The sequence below is a fragment of the Tinamus guttatus genome, unplaced genomic scaffold (genome assembly GCF_059628265.1).
Source record: "Tinamus guttatus ecotype Peru unplaced genomic scaffold, ASM5962826v1 Tinamus_guttatus_pri_ptg000052l, whole genome shotgun sequence".
NCBI classification, from domain to species: Eukaryota; Metazoa; Chordata; class Aves; order Tinamiformes; family Tinamidae; genus Tinamus; species Tinamus guttatus.
Window position 1 is genome coordinate 10,791,998 of NW_028288586.1, and position 20,428 is coordinate 10,812,425.

At 40.7% G+C, this 20,428-nt stretch overlaps 1 protein-coding gene across 10 annotated transcripts in view; it reads right to left on the reverse strand.

Moving 5' to 3' along the window:
* Positions 1-594: 594 nt before the first annotated feature.
* The window catches only part of ADD1 (adducin 1), a 53,038-nt gene continuing 33,204 nt past the window's right edge, over positions 595-20,428 (reverse strand). The window contains exons 10-18 of one of the 10 annotated variants that reach the window (XM_088540038.1): positions 19,870-20,214; positions 16,660-16,761; positions 14,876-14,965; positions 14,765-14,782; positions 13,916-14,008; positions 8,034-8,190; positions 6,833-7,204; positions 5,979-6,074; positions 595-1,160 (exon numbers count right to left, since the gene is read on the reverse strand). In XM_088540038.1, coding sequence (XP_088396164.1) covers positions 808-1,160; positions 5,979-6,074; positions 6,833-7,204; positions 8,034-8,190; positions 13,916-14,008; positions 14,765-14,782; positions 14,876-14,965; positions 16,660-16,761; positions 19,870-20,214 — 1,626 coding nt within the window. In that variant the 3' untranslated portion in view covers positions 595-807. Of the gene's footprint in view, positions 1,161-4,927; positions 5,248-5,978; positions 6,075-6,832; positions 7,205-8,033; positions 8,191-13,915; positions 14,009-14,764; positions 14,783-14,875; positions 14,966-16,659; positions 16,762-19,869; positions 20,215-20,428 lie in introns of those variants that run through there. The other 9 variants (XM_088540039.1, XM_088540042.1, XM_088540041.1 and 6 more) reach the window with 9 other exon arrangements.

Genomic DNA, 20,428 nt, shown 5'->3' on the forward strand with positions numbered 1-20,428 from the left:
TGCCCATGCTCTACCTCGCCAGCTGGAAAGCTGCTCAAACACTTTTACCCAGTTACTTTTTAACCTCTACACTTTTCCAACAGCCCAATTCAGCAGTGACCGGCAAGGTCGCAAGACACATTACACTGCATTCCAGGAAAACAAGAAATAAAAGGAGGGGGCTCTGTCGCTGCCACGCCAAGCAGCGCAGCCCCTCGCTAAGGGCCCTGCTGGACAAAGCTGATCTCGAGTGCAGGCCAAAACTTAAAATAAAACGCAGTTAAGAAGCACTTCCATTTTGTGACACTGGTGGGAGGGGGCAGAGAGGAAGGTGACGCCTGGCCAGCCCCAAGCTTTGCCGTATCCCGCTCCCGCAGCGCAGATCCCGGCTCAAGAACGCGTCCGCTCTGAAATTCACTGTTGATAAAAAAGAAACATTGCGCGGCAGAACACCCCAACAGAACACTTCTCGTGGCAAGCCAGTGCTGTGGTATCTTTAATTGTGAGAACTATTTGCATTTCTACCTAAAGCAGCGTGGGCTTTAAATTAAAAATTGTGATCCCATGCCTTCTAAATGGGGGTCATTTACACTTGTTTACAAAGTGGGGATCGGATCAGTGGCGGCTGCTGAGCACACAGGATTAGCACCTCTTCGCACATTGATTTCCGGTTATAATCTTAAACAATCAAGCCATAACTCGAGGGGCTGCTTGGATTACTTGCTGCATTCATTTACATAATAGGACAAAACACTCAGTACAATCTGGTACATTCTAGTGGTTAATGCATTTTAAAACATGACAGTGTTTCTGCAGTGTGTTTAGCCTTTAGGAGTCACTCTTCTTTTTGTTTTTCTTCAGGAAGGAAGGAGTGCGAAACTTCTTTTTCTTTTTCGAGGGGGACTTCCCTGGGGACTCGTCGCTGCCTGCGTCGGCGGCTGTCCCTTCCTCAGCCGCTGGCGTGAGCGGCTCGGGGGCGGCTCCGGCCGGGGCTTCCTCCTTCTCCGGGGCAGGGGATTCGGGGTGGCTCTGGGGCAGGTCCTCCTCGCACCTCCCCTGCTCCCCTCCCGCGGGAGGGAAGCCGAGCGCGTCGGAGGGCTCGTCGGGGGTGAGGTCCGGGAGGGTCTGCTTGAACGTGGCGGCGTCACTGTCGTCTGCGCACGGCGGCTCCGGCTGCGGCTCTGCTGGGCGGACAGACAGCGACAGGGTCAGCGGGGGCTGCGGCGCCGCGGCGCGGAGCGGAGCGCGGCCACGGCCGGTGCTCTCCGTGAGCACAGACCTGGTTACTGGGCAGAAGCCTTTGGAATAGGTCTAGTCCCCTCTTGCTTTGGGCGCAGAGATATTAACAGCATATTCCAAAGTTTTGTTGGTTTTTAACCTTCTTACTAGAGATCAGATAAAGCTGCATTTGCCCATGTGGGCATAAATCAGAAATAAAATAACTACTGACACTTCTCTCGTGCTTTAGCTGTAACAGTTGGTGATAACATGAGATTTTAGTACAGTATGAACGAATTAAACTTAGTATTTGTTAGCACTGGAGAGAATGCTGAATTTCCTCACTCTTTTTTTTTTTTTAAACTTAGTTGGTAAAGCCAGTTGCTGGTTTTTGGTCTTCTGAGACACGGAGATCCATTAACATCCAGGCTGTTGGCCTGCCAGTTCTAATAGCAATATTTGGATTAATTATTTTCTTCCATGAGATACAGCAGATGTAGCTTCAGAATGTGATTTCCTATGGCAAAGGCTTCACTTCATTTTGCAAGATACACGGGAATACAGCACAGAATCTTATAAGTAGCATCTATGTAGTTTAACAAATTAAGTGAGCTCAGCAAGTTAGGCAAGAAGGAGTTTTTGTTGGTTTTTAAGCCATATATGCAGTGTCCAACACCTACCGTGGTAGCAGCAGGGTCACTAAGGCAAAGGCATCTTGCAACCGCTTTATGTCCAGAGGTGAATTTCACCATTGCTCTCTAAATAGCACCACTTCTCTCACTCTCCACTAAGCTTTAGAGACCACCTGCTTAGAGCTCTCCTGGGTGCACTGGGTATTTAACAAGAGCTTTTAAAAGAAAACCTTGCTTTTCATCACTGCACTCAAGTTGGAAATACCCCATCAAATACAATTCTGCTGCTGTTATGTAAGCAGGAATCTGGAACAAAATCCAGGCCAGACTCCTTTGCAAGGCAGAGAAGAGAGGTAACATCCTTTTCTTTTGAAAGATAAAAACTTGTTAGAGGAGGCTGGGCAGCATTTATGTCAACTTCAACAATACTGGAAGTTTCAAAAGAATTTACAGAAAATGCTTGATATATTCCCATTTTTTTTTCTTATGGAAAAGACACTTAGCATCCTTTTCATTTCTGCCAGGTGGGATTAGTAATCTCCTAATATGTCTCGCAGGACTGTTCTGTGAATATGTGCTAGTTTCGCTCGGAGCACCATGGGTTAAAGCAGCAGCGCACACGAGTCCCCAGCGCACGGGTGGGCAGCTCAGGAGGCACAACGCGGCAGGACGGACACCAGGGACAGCCAGCGCAGCCCCCGTGGGCCCCGCAGCGCTGCCTCCCCCGGGCACGAGCGCGGCCCGCGGAGGCTCCTGCGCCGCCGGCTGCAGCGGCCCCTGCAGCTCCTCATGCCCGCTCCTAGCAGCTTTGCTTCCTCGGGAAGCAGCTCCAAGCTCTGCGTGATGCTTGAGCACACGCACTGTATTTGTTGATCGTTTTTGATTTTTTTCCCTCCTTCCTTTAAACTTTGTCTAAAAAGGGAAGGGAGAGTTGAAAATTCGTAAAGATTAGGAAGCTACTGAAATTTAGATATAATTTGCCAGCTGGCCTAGGTATTACATAAAGTATTTAAAATCTCATTTATCTAGAGCAGCTATCGTCCCCATCTAACAAAAAAAATCAACTTTACGAAACACATTATCATTAACCTGGACCTGAACAAATAGCTTCTTTAGCTCATTACAGGTGACATTCCACCAGAATTGGGAAGCTCTACACATCCCACGTTGAATAAAACACACAATGCGCATGAGGTTTCCTATTTTGCTTGATGGATCCCACTAACCAAGCCAGGAAGGTCTGAGAACAGGGCACAGAGTGCTCCCTCAGCAAGTTTGCTGATGATACCAAACTGGGAGGAGTAGCCGATACCCCAGAGGGCTGCGCTGCCATCCAGAGGGACCTGGACAGACTGGACAACTGGGCGGTGAAAAACCTCATGCAATTCAACAAGGCCAAGTGCAAGGTCCTGCACCTGGGGAGGAATAACCCCAGACACCAGTACAGGCTGGGGACCGACCTTCTGGAGAGCAGCTCTGCGGAGAAAGACCTGGGTGTCATGGTGGGCGACAAGTTGACCATGAGGCAGCAGTGTGCCCTCGTGGCCAAGAAGGCCAATGGGATCCTGGGCTGCATTAAGAAGAGCATCTCCAGCAGGTCGAGGGAGGTGATCCTGCCCCTCTACTCAGCCCTGGTGAGGCCACATCTGGAGTATTGTGTCCAGTTCTGGGCTCCACAGTACAAGAGGGATGTGGAGCTGCTGGAGAGAGTCCAGTGCAGGGCTACGAGGATGATCAGGGGCCTGGAACATCTGCTCTATGAGGAGAGGCTGAGGGAGCTGGGCCTGTTCAGCCTGGAGAAGAGAAGGCTGAGAGGGGATCTGATCAGTGTCTATAAGTACCTCAAGGGAGGCAGTGACGAGGATGGGGCTGGCCTCTTTTCAGTGGTGGCCACCAACAGGACTAAACGGCCACAAACTGAAACACCAAAAGTTCCTCAGGAACTTAAGGAAAAATTTCTTTCCTGTGAGGGCGACAGAGCCCTGGAACAGGCTGCCCAGAGAGGTTGTGGAGTCTCCTTCTCTGGAGATCATCAAAACCCGGCTGGATGCCACCCTGTGCCACGTGCTCTAGGTGACCCTGCTTGAGCAGGGGGGTTGGACTGGATGACCTCTAGAGTCCCTTCCAACCTCAACCATTCTGTGGTTCTATGAAAAGAGACTGTGCTGCAAAACCTACACACATTTTCAGAACTCAACCCCACTGCGAGTTGCAGAAGGATTTGGGACAGAAATTGTGTCTACATCCGGGCTTCCCCTTTGCAAACATCCACAATGGCAGAAGGGAGTTTTGAAAATATCACTGATGTTCATATTTACAATTCAGAGTATTTTTGAAAACAAAAGGTGATTTTTGTACCCAACATGAACAAATGTAGACACACACATACGAGCTATGCCCTGAGTTAACACAAAACATTTCTGATTCCAGCAGCTCTAAAATAAGAAAAGTTTGAGTGGAGTCTCCCTGCAGAGAGCACCATCATCCCACAAAACTCCTGCCCACAGGAGCTGTTGGGGCATTAGCTCCTCGGTACTCTAGTGTGGAAATAAAGTTCATTTGTTTGTCCTCAAAACTTACATATCTTGAAGACTCAGAGAGCACAGTTCTCTGAATTTTCAATTCAACACATTTTAGAAATTTATTAGCAATGTCACAGTTGTCGAGGACGCAGTTTTGACTTTCGTATCCTGGACAACTACAAAACACTGACTTTCAGACAGAACAGGACACGAAAACAGAGGGAGCCAAACAGATTACTCGGCAGCCTAGTTAAGAACACAGTCTGGCGCAGTCCCGCAGCGCTCGCTGAAGCAGCTGGGGGAGTTCCTGCCACCAACTACCGACTGTGACTCCTCAGCTGAGAGTGGGATCCCCCTCCAGCTCACACGTATGTAACGTGTACCTGGAGCAGTTCCATCCCCCATCCACGCAGAAGGCAGCTGGATGAGCTGAACACAGCAGCGGGAGCACTTCTGCACTGAAATGGGTTGGGAACTCTGAAACATTTCATTATCAGGTCTAAGCTCTGCGGGCAGCAGCCAACTGGTGGGGTAGAAACTCCCAAAGCTGTTTTAGCTATGTCTGAAAGACAGCTCCAGACTATTCCCTTCCAAACTATGAGGAGTCAAAGACACAAATATGGAGACACACAATGTCACTTCTGCAGTTCCCTTTAAAAGGGGAGTGCATTTTAATGTGAACATCTGTGACTAACTAGGATTTCAGGATATTAACAACTAAAGAAATCAGGGTCTCATCTGAGAAGAGTCTGCTTTTGAATGCAAAACAAAAGCAAAACCAAAAAGTAAAAACACTCAGCAAACAAAAACACAAGAGCAAAGCAAAGCACAAAAGCAGGTCAGAGTATGGAATGATACTTACTATGGTAACAGGTACTCTTTAGCATATCCATCTCCTGTTTGTAACGCAGCCACAAGAAGAAAAAAGCACAAGTAGAGAATCTATGCATTCATCACAGCCATCGTGTTAAATCAGAAGAATGGTTGCAACCATTCTTATAGGAAATGGAATGAGATGGAGTAGTGAATGGAAGACTTCAACAGACAAGTGATACACCCAATGTACAAGGGAAAGGAAACGAGACAAGAATTAGATTACACCCGTTCAAGATATTTTTTGTTTTCTTCTTTTGAGGCAATTGCAGCCAGCCCTGCTTTCATTTTAGTTAGAACTAATATATAAGGTTAGCGACTAATAATGCTGAGATTCAAATTGAGTTAGAAAAATATTTACTGAGGTGTAATCCAAGTACAATAACACTTAAGAAATGTGCAGTCAGCAAAGGAGAGTTATGAAACGGTCTAATTTATGACTGACTGATTCAGACATTGTTTTACTTTTAAAGAGCACTTCTCTCTTGCAGAAAATGTACAAATGGGGCTTTCATTTGAGAAAGACCAGGACAGGACAAGGCAATTTGGAAACGGTGATAATTTGTTGTTATGTTAATGCACACTTCTTTATTATTGTAAACATAACCCCTATTGTACTTCGAGTCTACAGAAGTAAAACACAGGTAGTAATGTACCTTTATTAGTTACTAGCTCGTACACTGTCATGCGTCAGTCGCTAATGATGCGGTTACTGGTTTCCCCTGCCCCAAGGAAAGGGCCTCCCCCACGTTACCTTCCTCTGCTTTGATGGGCGTGCTGGGAGGAGTGCGGGCGGCAGCGGGGTCTGCGGGGCTCCTCTCCTGCTGGGCTCGGCCCTCTTCTGAGGCTTCTGCGCGCGCACAACAGCAGCAGGTAGCAGAAAAAAGAAATGGAAAAGTATTTTAGCATGTTGTAAGTAAAGGGCCATTCTCACCCCCCTCCTCAAATGAATATTTGTTTTTTTAATCAAAATTCTGTTACGATATTTAATAACACCAAAACAAGCAAAAGAAAAGTGATGCTTTTTTAACAAAAGTGTTGAGGTTAGAGTTTGGATTTGTTTTTGTGTCTCCTGCCCCCCACCACAGAATGGCCCAACAACATAATTGTTTGTAAACTAGTATAGCAGACTCTTTGAGAAGTATTAAGGCAAAAATAAGCAAAATATAAACAAATACATTGTTAAAAATGCTACTGGACTTGCACAAAACAGTGTTCTTTTGCTTGCTTTGAACCATTTGCTGGATCTCAGAGAAAACAAAATTGCATACCAAACGAAAAGAATGAGAGACTGAGTAGATAATCAGAAAAACATGCAGTAATTAAATGATTCAAAACAGATTTTGCAGTGGTTTGCACATATATTATTAGTAAGGAGGATACCCCTTGCTTTCAGGTTTTAATAGCCCTAGAGGCGAAAGAAAACATTAGCAGAGGAGACCTCGCCTCAGGAACAAACCAAACCATCGCTCCATACAGTTCACCTGCACAATTACATAGGGAAATCAGTCCCACAGGTAACGGAGTCAACGGACACAATCTCCAAATGGGGCAAATAAAGATTTTGTTCCTCAGATTGCAAGCACAACTATACCATATTCATAATACCTGAGGCCTCAGCCAAGAGGTCAGGATTAGACCTTAATGCTTTGATCACTGCAGTGTGAAATTCCTTATGAGGTGACTTCTGCACATCTGGCTCTTCTTGGTTAAGATGTGTGGTGACTTGCTGCGTGGTCTGACAAGCAACCCATGCAGCAGCAAACTGAGTGTTATCTAAAGACTTAGACAGTGATGACACTTCACGATCCTGCACAGTCTTCGTATCTGCTCCTTGAAAGGTTTTGGATCTGCCTTTCAAATCCAGAGACTTATTTGAAGTATTTTGCTCACTGATGTTCTGATTTCTAAGCAAAGTACTCTGTTCCCCAGCTGGTGTCTGTCTCAGTAACACAGTCTCTCCATATTTTGAAACCTTATCTAAGAAGGATGCAGCAATGTTACTGAGAGAATAAAGGTAGGCAGTTACACAGGCACAACAGCACAGCATCCCCGTCCCTCACACGGCCCAAAACTTGTGTAATTGAACATACACAATCTACGACGAGTTATCCAAAAGGGAGCACACACTGCAAGGTAGGTCCTGCATCATTCCGATTCAAACCATAACACACTGGTAGAAACATCATGAGTGGAACCCCATAAAGCTTAAAAGCAAATAAAATGGTGTAATTACATCAGATGTAGCACTGATCTCTTTACAGCATGATCCACAATTTTATCAGCATTTGGGAAGTCTGTGTTTCTGGGGAGCCCGCAGGATGGGCCAGCTCCAAGGCGCAATCGAGTTTTGTTCTGCACCTCCCAATTCAGAATTTTTGGGTCTACTAATTCCAGCAAGATAGAGAATGGTAGTTTTGCGGCAAAAAACCAACAGCGCTAGCCCCGGGGCTAAGGGAAACAGAGCAACCTGCAGTACTTGACAGGACCTGAACATTTTCATGAGTAAAGTTTCACAATTTCCAGAACTCAGCAGCAGCAGTAACTGGCCATGCTAAACACCCACTTTTGGCTACCAGGAAAAATTTCCTAATAAAAATTTCTATACATTTTACAGAATATCCCATAACACTTAAATTGCACTTTCTGCAATCAGCATGCTTTGTAAGTTCATAGCTTCCCCTGGAAAGACAGCGAAATACAAGAGCTGCCCAACTTTCCCATGACCTCGGCAGGTAACCCCCAACCCGAGCTGGTGATGAACGGTGCTGCTGTCACCACCGCAGAACAGGACGCACGGGCAACCAACCTTCCGGGCCCTTCTGCTTCCTCTCCACTTCCTTGCGATACTCCTCCAGCTCTCGGTCGGTGAGCTTATTGAAGGGATTTGGTCCTGTTGTGCTCACGATGACTCGGGGCTGATACTCCTTCTCAATTATTGCCTTCGACGCAGTCACCAGCTCTCCCTGGCAAGAAATAATTAAGATACATCTGCAATACAGCAGCAACTTGCAGAGAGCTGGAAAATACATTAGTTACAAAGCAGCCAAAACCAAAACAAAAGTTATTTTTAAAAAATGCTGTATTACTTTCTTTTTGCATTTAAAGAATACAATTCTCTATTCCAGGATTTTATAAAGTTTACAACAGGTTAATAAGGAGAAAGCAGGTCTCATCAATTATTCTCAAAGACATCAGTGTTTTCACTGGGCAATATCCACGTTAAGCAGCAAATCAAATAGCAGCCAACAGCCTAGCCACAGAAGTCACAGAAGTATCAGGTTTCTTTTACTCCCCACAGGAGAAAGAGGATACTCGGCCCAAAGGCACATCGCGGGACTCCTGCAGGAATCCGCAGGATTGGCGGCCAATGCTCAGGGGTTCAAAGAGAATCTGAATAAGGGAAAAGCCATTTCTGGTAGCTTTTATGTAATATCTAACAGATCTTGCAGTAAAAACCATCTTGTACATAATCTGTGTGCACCAGATCAACTGTTTAAGCGGTTTGTAAGTAATTCAGGTTAACATAAAATTAATGTCAGTTAGCTGGTTTATTTCTGCAACATCTGTTATACAAGATAGACTAAAAATTATACAAATAAAGTATTAGTAATTCAAAATACAAGCAGTCCCAAGGGACAGAAGCAGCTGCATCAGAGATTCCCTCTCTAAGGGTAAGTTTTTTTTGTTTTTTTCTTCTCCAAGTGCATAGTGAAGACTAAAGCCACTGGTTTCACATCACCTTGGGCACAAAAGATTAGTCAGCGGATTAGCTCAGACGACTTGTCTAAGAATTTGTGATATTCAGGACTCTGGTGACCTAAGGTGGAAAATGACGTGTGTGACCTGGGCTTCTGCTCATTGCAATTCCCAGATTGTCTTCGTTGCCAACAAGGGCATCACTGGACTTCATTATCGAAGTAATGCAGGATATTGACTGGTCTAAATCATCTTCATGTTGGTATCAATATTTTAAAAAAAACGTATAAAAATGTGAAGAGTTTAAGAATAAAGAGAACCTTCCTGACAGATGAGCAGTCCATGCCATGTCCATGCTTGATGGACAGGAGACCCTCACCATAGAGCTGAAGATGAAACAAGCTCAAGTGTTGTTTCAGATGCAAAGAGCTGCTTAGGCCAAAACATCAGCACCAAAGAGGTGCCAGACAAGAATGTCTAGGTGGAATGAGGCAAAGAGCAGTTAGGTATTTCTTAAAGTCTCACAAGAGACCTCCAGAAATCTGCACTCTATTGGAGAAATCCAGGGAGATAGGAAGAGAGGTTGTTAGAATCTGCTTCTATCTGGGATGCTAACGGCAGTCTGAAGTACTGAAGAACAAGCACCATTTCCACAGCTCTCTAAGATCCTGACAGGAAACATTTAGAAAACATTATAAATGCCTCTGTTTCTCCCTAAAGCAAGAGGGACTCATCTTAGATGCAGGCTGTCAGCAAACATCAAAAGTCTGTTCTGAGCTATTTTCACTAAGCACCTGCTGTCTTAATCCTAGAAATCCTCAAATTTGAGTTACAGCTTTTCTTACAGAATCATGCATTAAAATATGCCAAAAACCATGAGCCTTTATACCAACTATATTTGTTTTTGTAAAGTAACATAAAAACTTGTTCCCCCAAACTACAGGCTCCAGCTTTTAATAATGGCAGAAACTGGTACCCATTGCAACTTTAGATGTCCCTCTATTTCTGCCTTCTCTCCAAACTAAATAGGTGGCCTTTAACTGAAATATTGGCAGTAAGTAACAGGGTCTTATCAAGCATATGGGCAAGTATATAGACAAAGTATTCCAGGTTTACAGAAACCAGCGGAGAAGTTGATATTTATAAAACATACAGTGCCCATTGGTGACCCTGAAACATTTAGGAGTCTTATAAACTTGTCTGCAGGATAAATCCACAATGATTGAGTACAATAACTTCCCCATGAAATCAAATTTTACTGAATGTCTATTAAGCAGCAGCAACAGACAGCAATGCAGGCAGCAAGGTGAGTGGTACCCTGGCATTCTAAATGCTTCTCCTTAAGAGAAGACCTTAGTTAACTATTGGGAAGTCAAACCAGCACTTCAGGACCACCACTTAAGAAATTCAATGCCAAAGACAGGAAAAAAACACAAAAGAATCTAAAAAGTTGAATATGAAATAAAGATTCATCACCACAGAAAAATATCTATGTAAGTGTACTGATGTACTAAATTTTAAACAGAATTTATACCAGCGGAATATCTTGGACTCAAATAATGCTGAGAAAGACCACAGACAATAAATAATAAGATCACAGCAGATAAACAAACACACTTGTGTTTTGGGACTGTAAAAGCAGAATTACATGACAGTCAAGAAAGGGAAACTTTGCATGTGCTAAAGATGCTTCCAGAAAAACATGTCTGGCTTTGGTCAGTACCAGTAGCACAGAGGCAGCTCAAAGAACACCAGTGAAAAAATTATGACGATGGAGGGACAATTTCTGAGGGGAAAACAAATAAAAATTTTAATTAATTTAATAAATTCTGTAACACAATTACAATTACTTTAAGTTAGATGAAATCAAAGATAGAGAGATGTGCTACTTAACAGAACAAGCCATAGAGCAGCCTTCACAGAACATTAGTAAAATTATACAACAGCAGAGTAATATGGGACAGAAGGAGAGAGAATATAACAGACTCAAAGGACAGGACATATTTTATACCATTTAGACCGAAACTGAAATATACTGAAGCTGAAAGATGTTGTAAAGCTGTCAAACTGGCCAGGCAGCTTGGGGATTCCTACGAACAATGAAGGGAAAAATTTAAGCAGAAAATTGTTTGGAGCAGCCTTCAGTAACAGAGACCCTGTAGAGAGGGAATAAATTCCTCTAGAACAGACTGGCGCTCAGTTCTTTCAAACAGCACAGCACCAATGCAAGGGATTTCAGCTGGATGGTGACGATTCTGGCCTAATTTAGGTCAGACTAAATTGCAGTCCCAACTGCCTGCATAAATGCTTGAAAAACAACAGTGGTTTCTCCCTCATCAGAAATTATGCATAAATTCACCTATAAATACACTGAATGTATATTCACTCTTGAGAAGTTTGTGGCAGCTAACCTTCCAGAAAGACCTTCCAGATATGTTCATGCTAAGTTTGGGACTTCACACATCCTACATGAAAATTCCAGACTATCAAGTCAGTTGAAACTTTTCTGCCATATCTTGCTTTCAAAAAAAAAAAAAAAAAAAAAAAAAAAAAAAAGCAGCTAAGCTGAGAAATACAAGACGACCAACATTTAACAAGCAAGTGCTGGACCTTATTCTTAGGGACAGAGATGAACAGAAATGGTACCTTGTACATGCCAATTTCTCCATTAATCGAACAGTTTATTCGTAGTACTGATTAACCTCAAACTTTACAATCATTCTAAATACCCTCATACGTTTATGTAGTGCCTGTACCTCCAGAAAGCCAAGATCCTTAAAGCAGTATTGAACTTGGAATCACCATTAAAATGCAGTACCACCTCTGGAGCCAGTACAAAGAGGCTATTCATTAAGCCATAGAATTTTCATTTTAAAAGGCAAGAAATAGGCTGTTCCCTTGTGCTCAAAATTCTCATGTACTTAAAATTCATGCAAATTTTATTAGATTGCAGAAAGTCAGTGGAAAGAATAATCAAGATTCTCTCTCTCAGGCAGCAGAAGCTCAGTTACCCAAGTCTGTCACGTTAATAAAATGGAGTATGCAAGAAGCTGGTATTGCAACGTGGCCAGAGCTCCTCGGGACACTGAGACAGAGCATGACAAGGCAAAATGGAGCATTTACCAGTGCAGCTGTAGGCAGACAAGACTCAAAAGCATTACATGCATACTGTACAAAAGGTAGGAGTTTTTTTCACCCTATAGTAGTGTGCTTTAGTAGTTGATACTGATTTCATTGTTAAGCACAATATACTTTTAAGTCTTACTGAAATCTGAGATAGAATATTTAATTAAACTGTAAATGAATGCCTAATATTTTTTCAACTGAAAATATCTAATTATTGGGTATGTAAGTGTACATAAGGAGCTTAACATTTAGGTTTCTTTCTTAAAGCTTCATTTATTGTGAGATTTAGGTGGGTGTCATAAGATTGTGGAACAGGAACTCTAAGAAATATGGCATTGATCTTGAGGATAATCTTTCTGAAAAACTTGCGTGGCATTTTTTGCAACAAAAATCTCTTCAAGTGTTCTGGTCTCAATATTTAAGATGATATGAAATTCGCTACTCCTACTCTAGCCGATATTCTGAACAATCCAATTTTACTCAGTATGGCAGGAAAAAAGCACTTTCACAACATCAAAGAGGGAATGCATCACTTGGACATCTGAACTCGAACACTGTATTATTAGCTAAATCATGTAGCCAGCTAACCTCGTTTTTCGGTTCCTTGTTGTCCTTAAAAATCCTTATAAGCTATTTGAGTAATTTTATGGAAAGTATTTTCATGTAATTGCTCAAACAGAATACTTAAGAGATACTTTGAACATTACTGGTGAAAGAATTTGCTTGTGTTACCATAACCAATGGATGCTTAGGTACTGTTACAGAGAAGCCACTAGAACAAAGGGCAGGTTGCTTTGGGGGATTTGCCTTTTTTTTTTTTTTTTTAAAGGCTTAAAACTAGAAAGAAGATGTTACAATTCTTCTCTTCAGGTATGGATAAAAGAACTCATACTCCAAAATACTTTTATCAAACCATGAGTATGGTAAAGACTGTAATACAAACTGGTTGTTTACCCCAGAAAGTGTTGGAAAGTCACAAAGTTCGCAGCTATAACGCAAGTCAAATTATTTTGCTTTTTGATGGGAAAGCTATTTTGATAGTGAGACCAGCTTAGAGGAAGATTTAAAACACTCAGAGGAAAATGCTGAAGCAGAACAGAGACCCTGATGCATAGCTACACCCTGTGCTTTTGCATGTTACATCACCTCTGCTCAACTCCTAAAAAAAACTTGGGATAACACAGCTCTGGACAGACTATTTCCAGTATGGAAACTGTTCCTATTTACTTAGCCTCAAGAGACTTCATTCCCCCTCCAACTATGTAACTATTGGGTTTACTCTGTATTTAAACTGTAATATATAAGCCAAAATATGATTATATTAAGAGTTTGAAAGCCAATATATGCTGAAGGTGTGGGGCACTATCCAGCATCTTTTGCTGAGCTCAGCAACTCGAACTGCAGGAGGCTTTAAGGAAACATGAGGCATCTAGCAACATAGGATTAAGAGCTGGCAGTGTTTGTCAGCATGACACATCCTGAACATGTGGATATCTTTGGAATTACACTGATGTAATCAGGCTGAGACTAACTTAGCTCCAAATGGATCTCAAATTCAAATAATTCAAAATTAACAACATGCTCAAAAATACCACTACATGCACAACCTAATTGAGCACTTTTACATCAAAAATATTTCCTCCACAGCTTTTTTACACACATAAATATATGAAATCAAAATCCTTACAGGATACTTTTATAGGATAACTTAACTGCTTGTATTATTGCATATCCATAATTTGGAGATCCATGTATTTTATTCTTTTATTGCCAAATCATTAGCTAACAAAGGGAAGAGGTCAAGGGTAAGGAAGAGGTAAATGAAGGGTGAACAACAGTATCGAGAGCAGTATGACAGGGCAGTACCTTTCTAACAGACAGAGATTTAGCGGGACTAAAGGCCTGCTCTTTGAGATCGAGCCCTTCAATAGTTTCCGTACAGTCTGAGAGGGGAGCATCCTGCAACAGTAAATCGAGTAAACAGAGCAAACCGAGCCCGGGCTTTAAAACATCAACCAAGAGCATTATGATGCTTGCTAAAAAACATGCAAAGAAACAAGAACAACTGGTAGACAAAATTGCAGTGACAGTGAATTGACATGCACATAACATGACACCCAAATGAATAATGCTATTGTCATGGTAAGAACAGTCAAACTCTTTAAAGCAGATCAGAAAATATTGTCTGATGCACTTAAAGCACTCAGATACACAGAGCTTAAAAGTCATTCAGGGGTGCTTAACAGAATAACTGTGCAGCTCTAACTCTTATTTGGAGCTATGATTCATAGATAATGTCTTTAGTATATCCAGATATATTGCTTTTAAGTTTTATTGATGCACAATAGCTCTTTTATTTTAATTGCTCCTCAAATAAAGTATTGTGAGACATAACAATATATTCAACACACAACACTACTGCCCCAAAATGAGACTGGTGTGTCTAGCATTTAGTACTTCAAGATACATAAACTTGGAAGAAAAACAAACCAACCAACCAAATCAAAAAAAACCTACAAGTTGTCACAAGGCCTGACTAGGTTTGAACAAGAATCTAACCCATATCAATAAGCCTTTTGAATTTCATGCATTACATTCAGCCAAATAAACAAGGAGCATCCTCCACACACATGCTTGAACTACATGACTGAAGCCTCTTAAGTTTCTCATCCTGAGCACTCTTGCAAAGATAACGGTGTTACCGCTAACACTTACCTTACAAACAGTTACTTTCTGCCAATTAAAGAATTTTACAGGGACATATTAGGTGAAAGTAGAGGATATTAGCGATTAACTTGAATATTTTTAGGCATCTTGTGCTCTCACCTGTACGAGACTCCTGTCCACAACTACCCCAGAAAGAACCTGTGACTGAGGGCCTGCAGTTTTAATATCTTGTAAGTTTTGCTCCCGGATCTGTAAAGGAAAGCAGAACAACACAGAAAAGTGAACCGTGTTCTTTTCATTTAGAAAAGGGATGGGTGAACATGCTGACAGGCTGCGCCTGTAAATATTTAAGGCCCTGTACATAAAAATAAAGCTGTGGTTATAAGCCCCAGTTGAAGATGTGTGACCAAGCTTCCTAAAATTCTCAGAAACTGGCATTTGAGTACCACAGCACATACAGTCCTTGCCTTTTTAGTACTGGCTTGTGGTGAAATGAGAGAGATTGGGTAGCAGACAAATCCACTTTGCAGAGAAGGGTGAGGATGGATGAGAATCACAAAGGAATGATTAACATTCAATTTTTGTAACTTCAGAGGTTTCAAAAATTAATTTTGTTGCACTCTAAATATGTCCCAGTTCTTCCCATATAGAAGGGCAAGAACAGAAATACAGTGTTTAAATGGGAGTATTATCTACTTAAATTAGATATCCTTTTACAGTAAAGATCACAGCAGAGGTGAAATGTATTTCAAAATATCCTGTTTCTTGTTCAGAAAGAGATGAAAGATTCCAAAAGACCTCTTACAACTGTAAACTTAAAAAGAGCATATAATTTATATAAAAATACATACACACAAGTATAAACGCAAACAGTATTATTAATGCTGGATATTTTAGGAAGTTAAGAAGTACAGAATTCCTGTATTAACTGAATTTCCTTCTGGTTTACTGCACTTCTTGTCATCAAGAGGAGGAAAAGTTGTGAAGCAAGCTTTCCTTCTCTCCTTTTAGACCCTTTAGGTTTTTAATAGGGTAGCATTTTGGGTCTTAAACACAAACTAGTGAGCAATTTCCTTGGGCTTCTCATTTAAATAATGATTATTTGACAAGGCCGAGACAGGAAAAACAGAAGCAAATCTCAACCTCATGCAAATACTTCTAGCAGTAGCCAGTTTCCTGCCACGTGCATAGCCTTTCCTGTGCCAGCTTCCACTGTTACATAGCAAAAATAGCAAGAACAAGCTAAGAATTAACAAAAACTAGTAAATATTAAGTATTAAGAAAAAATAAATAAGTATAAATCCTACACACTGAAAGCTTTCCTGTCAGAAGATTGTTGCCAGGAATATCTGAAATTTGAAGACTGGAAGATTAGCTCCTTAGACCTTTTCAAAAAATAACAACTTTCAGGCCCAAATGAGCCCAAATTCCTGCAACAACCACAGCACATTATAATATAATAATATAAGAGATCAGTAGACTACTACAACTGCTACAGAATATGCTATGACTGCAAGTGGTAAAATAGAAACAGAAAAACAAGTCACTAATGTGAAAGTATATTATTTCAGGGAATAAAATTAATATCATAAATCCCATGGTCTTTTTTTCAGAAATATCCAGCAACGGTCAAAAAGAAAACATTAACATTAATGACTTGGCTGCAATACTGAATATCTTTTCTTTGAAACTGGTCTTAATATAACAAAATCTAAAACAATGGAAGTCTTAATATATTGGATAGTTATAGTGTTTTTGTTTTTTTCCCCCCACGCGAGGAATTTCCTCTGTGTCTAGTTATAAAGGATAAGCACAACTGGGAAGCTGTGTTTTTGAACCCCCAGATTGTATTATAGCAAAATAAATTAGTTCATGTCAAGTATACAACTTAAAGATGGTTAAAAAGAGAAAAAAAAAAAAAACACTTTACTGCTGTTACAAACCTTGTTTCTCATTTCTTGGACCTCCTTTGGATTAGTGTTCAACGGAACAAATAGGCTAGGGACAGCAGAGGTGGCAGTTCTATGTCCATCCTCTTTAGTCCACTGTAATATCAAAAATAGTTGGAAAGTCAGAGTTGCTGTAATGGCTAGGGACACTCAGAGCAGCAAATTCACATAACAGTAGATCATGCATTATACATAACAGAGAACTGAACCAATGATTCTATTCTATTTTTTAAGTTGCTTCTTGCTTTAGAAATATAAACTAACTTCAAATACATTTGTAAACATGAAAATCATTCAATTAAGTCAAGCTAATAGGAAAAAAAAAAAAAAAAAAACCTAAGTACCTAAAGAGCCAGCCAACTCACAAATAACTTCTGCCTAAAACTATAGTGCTCACAGCTATATGCAATTCAGAGATTACGAACACTGCAGGATTTAAGCCATTAAACTGTTTTCAAGCTGTGTGGTTGACCACAGCACTGTTTCACTTTTCTAAAAATCAGTATTTCTCCCTTGATGAAGGAAATTTGCATTAATTCAGGAGTAAGAAAACTCCAATATAATTATCGAAAAAGTACATGAGTATTTTTAAAGACATTTAATCAGCAATGGATAAATTAAAATGGACTGGTTTCAAAATGAATTCAAATTCATTTAAAAGGAATACTATACCTGACACGAAGGGAAATATGACAAAATCTAAGAAAAGAGTTTTAAGACCCCAGCACAGCCATTTTCATTTGCTGCATTTTGTACATTTGCAAACTACCACAAGAGAGATCATTGATTCAATCCTCCGATACTCAACAAACATCAAAGCAAACTTAAAGCATAAGATGACAGGAGTATGGAAAGCGATGTGATGCCACCAACCCGGCTCAATGAGTGATTCTGTACTGCGAGGCAAGAGTGGGCATCACCAAAGTTTTGCTTTAAAACAAGCTATTTCAGCAAAAGGTACTGTTTCCAGAATTAGTTTCTTGCACAGATAAATAGCTGTAGCAGCACAGCAACCTAAAGGAACAGTTTGGTGATGTCGAGTATTTTATAACTTATAGCTGAAAGGGTTACCAAAATATCCCAAACACAAACTTGAAGCGCTTCATGAGTTCTCCACAGAAGGTTGTTTTATTGGGTCAGTGCATTTAGTATGGGTCCCTGTTCAATTTTCCACATAACTTGGTTTTATCTCGTATGTCTATCACGTGTGCTGTCATAATTCCCCATTACTGTTGCATAGAAAATGCACTGAACAATAAAGCAAACCTGTTTTATAGAGCAAATGCTGTGCATTTTTTCCTGAGTAATTTCAAGAAACAATAAGATAGCCAGAAATTGTCAAACTTCAAAAAGCAACATAATTTTAAAATGTTTTGCAACCGTAAAGTAAAAAATGGAATGAACATGGAGCTGTGAAATACTCACTGATGATTATCTTCTTAGACAAAAACTACTCCAGCTTTTTATTAAAGATAATTTTTAGTCAAAACAAATATAGAAACAACCTCGATATAACAAACTCTCTTAAGGTTAAAAGCAAGCATTAAAAAGTTAAATACACAAACCTGTGACAGTGTATGAAGTTTTCTATTGCTTCAGCATAACATTAAACAAGATTAGTTACTCAGTAAGAATTTCTTTCATTTTTTCACTGCTAATTTCAAGTGTGAAATAAATACTAGCTACTTTGTGAACTAAGGTTAAGAAGCAAGAGAACTGCTCCGAATGTATCTGTAATTTTCAGCTTTCTTCCAATCAAAGCAAAGCTGCAGCTAGTTAGTGAAAGGCTGATGGTACGAACAACGTATAAAAATATGCTAACTTCTTTAACCAAAAAGAACAAAACAAACATATATGTATATATTTATATAAAAAAAGAGAGATTCCCTGTTTCTTTTGGGGCTCACAACATGATGCACTATATAGTGCATCTGTATCTCAGTACATAAGTCGCCTGAGTAATCAATCCATATAAGAAAAGATTTAAAGTATTCAGAAGGGGAGCAGACCCCCAGAGCAAGGGCAAATAAAAATGAAGTAGGTGTACAGGAAAAAAAAAAAGTTAAAACGGGAAGTACCAGCTTTTAAGACTCATCTGTTGCCAAACTGCTGCACATAGCGTCACTACTGAAGTCATGCTGAACTAAATCTTGCCTAGCTTCAAGTCAGCTGTTACAAAAGCTTGTTACACGTGCAAGCTCCTGTCTTCATTTCAGATGCTTTGCATATTCCCCAGAAATTACCAAAGCCACAGTTACGCACCAACAGCTCCCGAAGTCCATCTGAAAGCATTTGAGGCTTTTGCTTCTCAATTAACATCTCTTTCAGTGCAAAATTTAACTGTAAGCAGCATTGATAAACAAAAAAGCACCGGTGGCAGAATCTATCGATTAGTGCCTGCTGATGGCCTGAGCTGCACTTTAGTCATGCCGCACCCAGCTTACACTGGAGGAAAGACTTTCCACTTATGGCCATCTACTTCCATGCAACACTCCATGCAGAAGGCAGCTGGTTGTGGACACTCAGAGGCTTTGGGGTAGACGGAAGCATAGTAAGAGGGCAGAAGGAGGAGCTGAGAAGCTAGACGAGAAAAACTGCTTAAGGGATAAAACACGAAAATACTTGCAAATAATTCTGCCCTCACACACTTACAGAAATCTACTCAAATCTACTTGAAAACAAAGTTGGCATAGGCAACAGAAGGTAGATTTTCATTTATATATATATATATGCATATATAAATATATATACACATATATATATGCATGCATATATATACACATACATATATATACACACACACTTTTATACAAAGTATATTAGTTTCCATTTTTTTTAATTTGAAAAGCTTTCATGCAGACAAAATTAGTAACTCCCTAACAAAGTTGTCCTTTAATTTATTTAAATGCAAAACCTACCCAACCAAAACCGTGATTCAATCTGATTGCTCGTTAGCTTGAAAAGAAAAGAAAACCAGAATTGCTCCAGTCTTAAGCAGTTTTAAGTATTAATAACTGATAAGATTTTTGTAACTTGTACCTAAACAAGGCCAAATTAAGCAGTTAGTAAGACACATTTAGGGTTTTATATAAGAAAGCAGAAAGGAATCCGGAGTGTTATCTTTTTCTTCCCAAAGCCTCTAAGTGCCAGCCACCCCAAGTTGCTCTACATCATCTAACTATGAACAGTAAGGTAGGCACAGACCAAGCAGTTGGTAATACAGCTTGGCACGCAGACACCGGACGAGAGAGACTGCAGCAAGGGTTTCACGTGATCGTGTGTAATGTTCGTCCACACCTTAGTCTTCGACTTGGGGCTGCTGCCATTCTGCCCTTCTTCAGAAGCATCGTCCCCTCGGCCAGAGTTCAGCCACCTTGTCTTCTCCCGCTGCTGTTTCTGAAAACTGTGTCTGAGAGGGGAGCAAGTGCCTGATTCACCATCGCTAGTGAAGGAGTAACCTGTGACACTAGCTGGAATCTCAACATCGCTGAACTTTTTAGTTTTCTCTCTCAGAGCGGGGCATCGATATGGATAGCCGGTTCTGTAACCCTAAAGGAGCAGAGCAGAGAATTAGCTTTCTACAGCTTCAAGATTCTCAGCAGATAAGGGTATTAAAGCAAAATTCAGTTAATTATACAAACAGTTCTATAGCATTATCTTTACTTTATCTGCTCTTCACCAGCTGTAGTAAGTAAAGACACAAAGTTGGATGACACATTAATGAGGCTACCCTATCTAATCTCATTAGATAGGCCCTATTTAA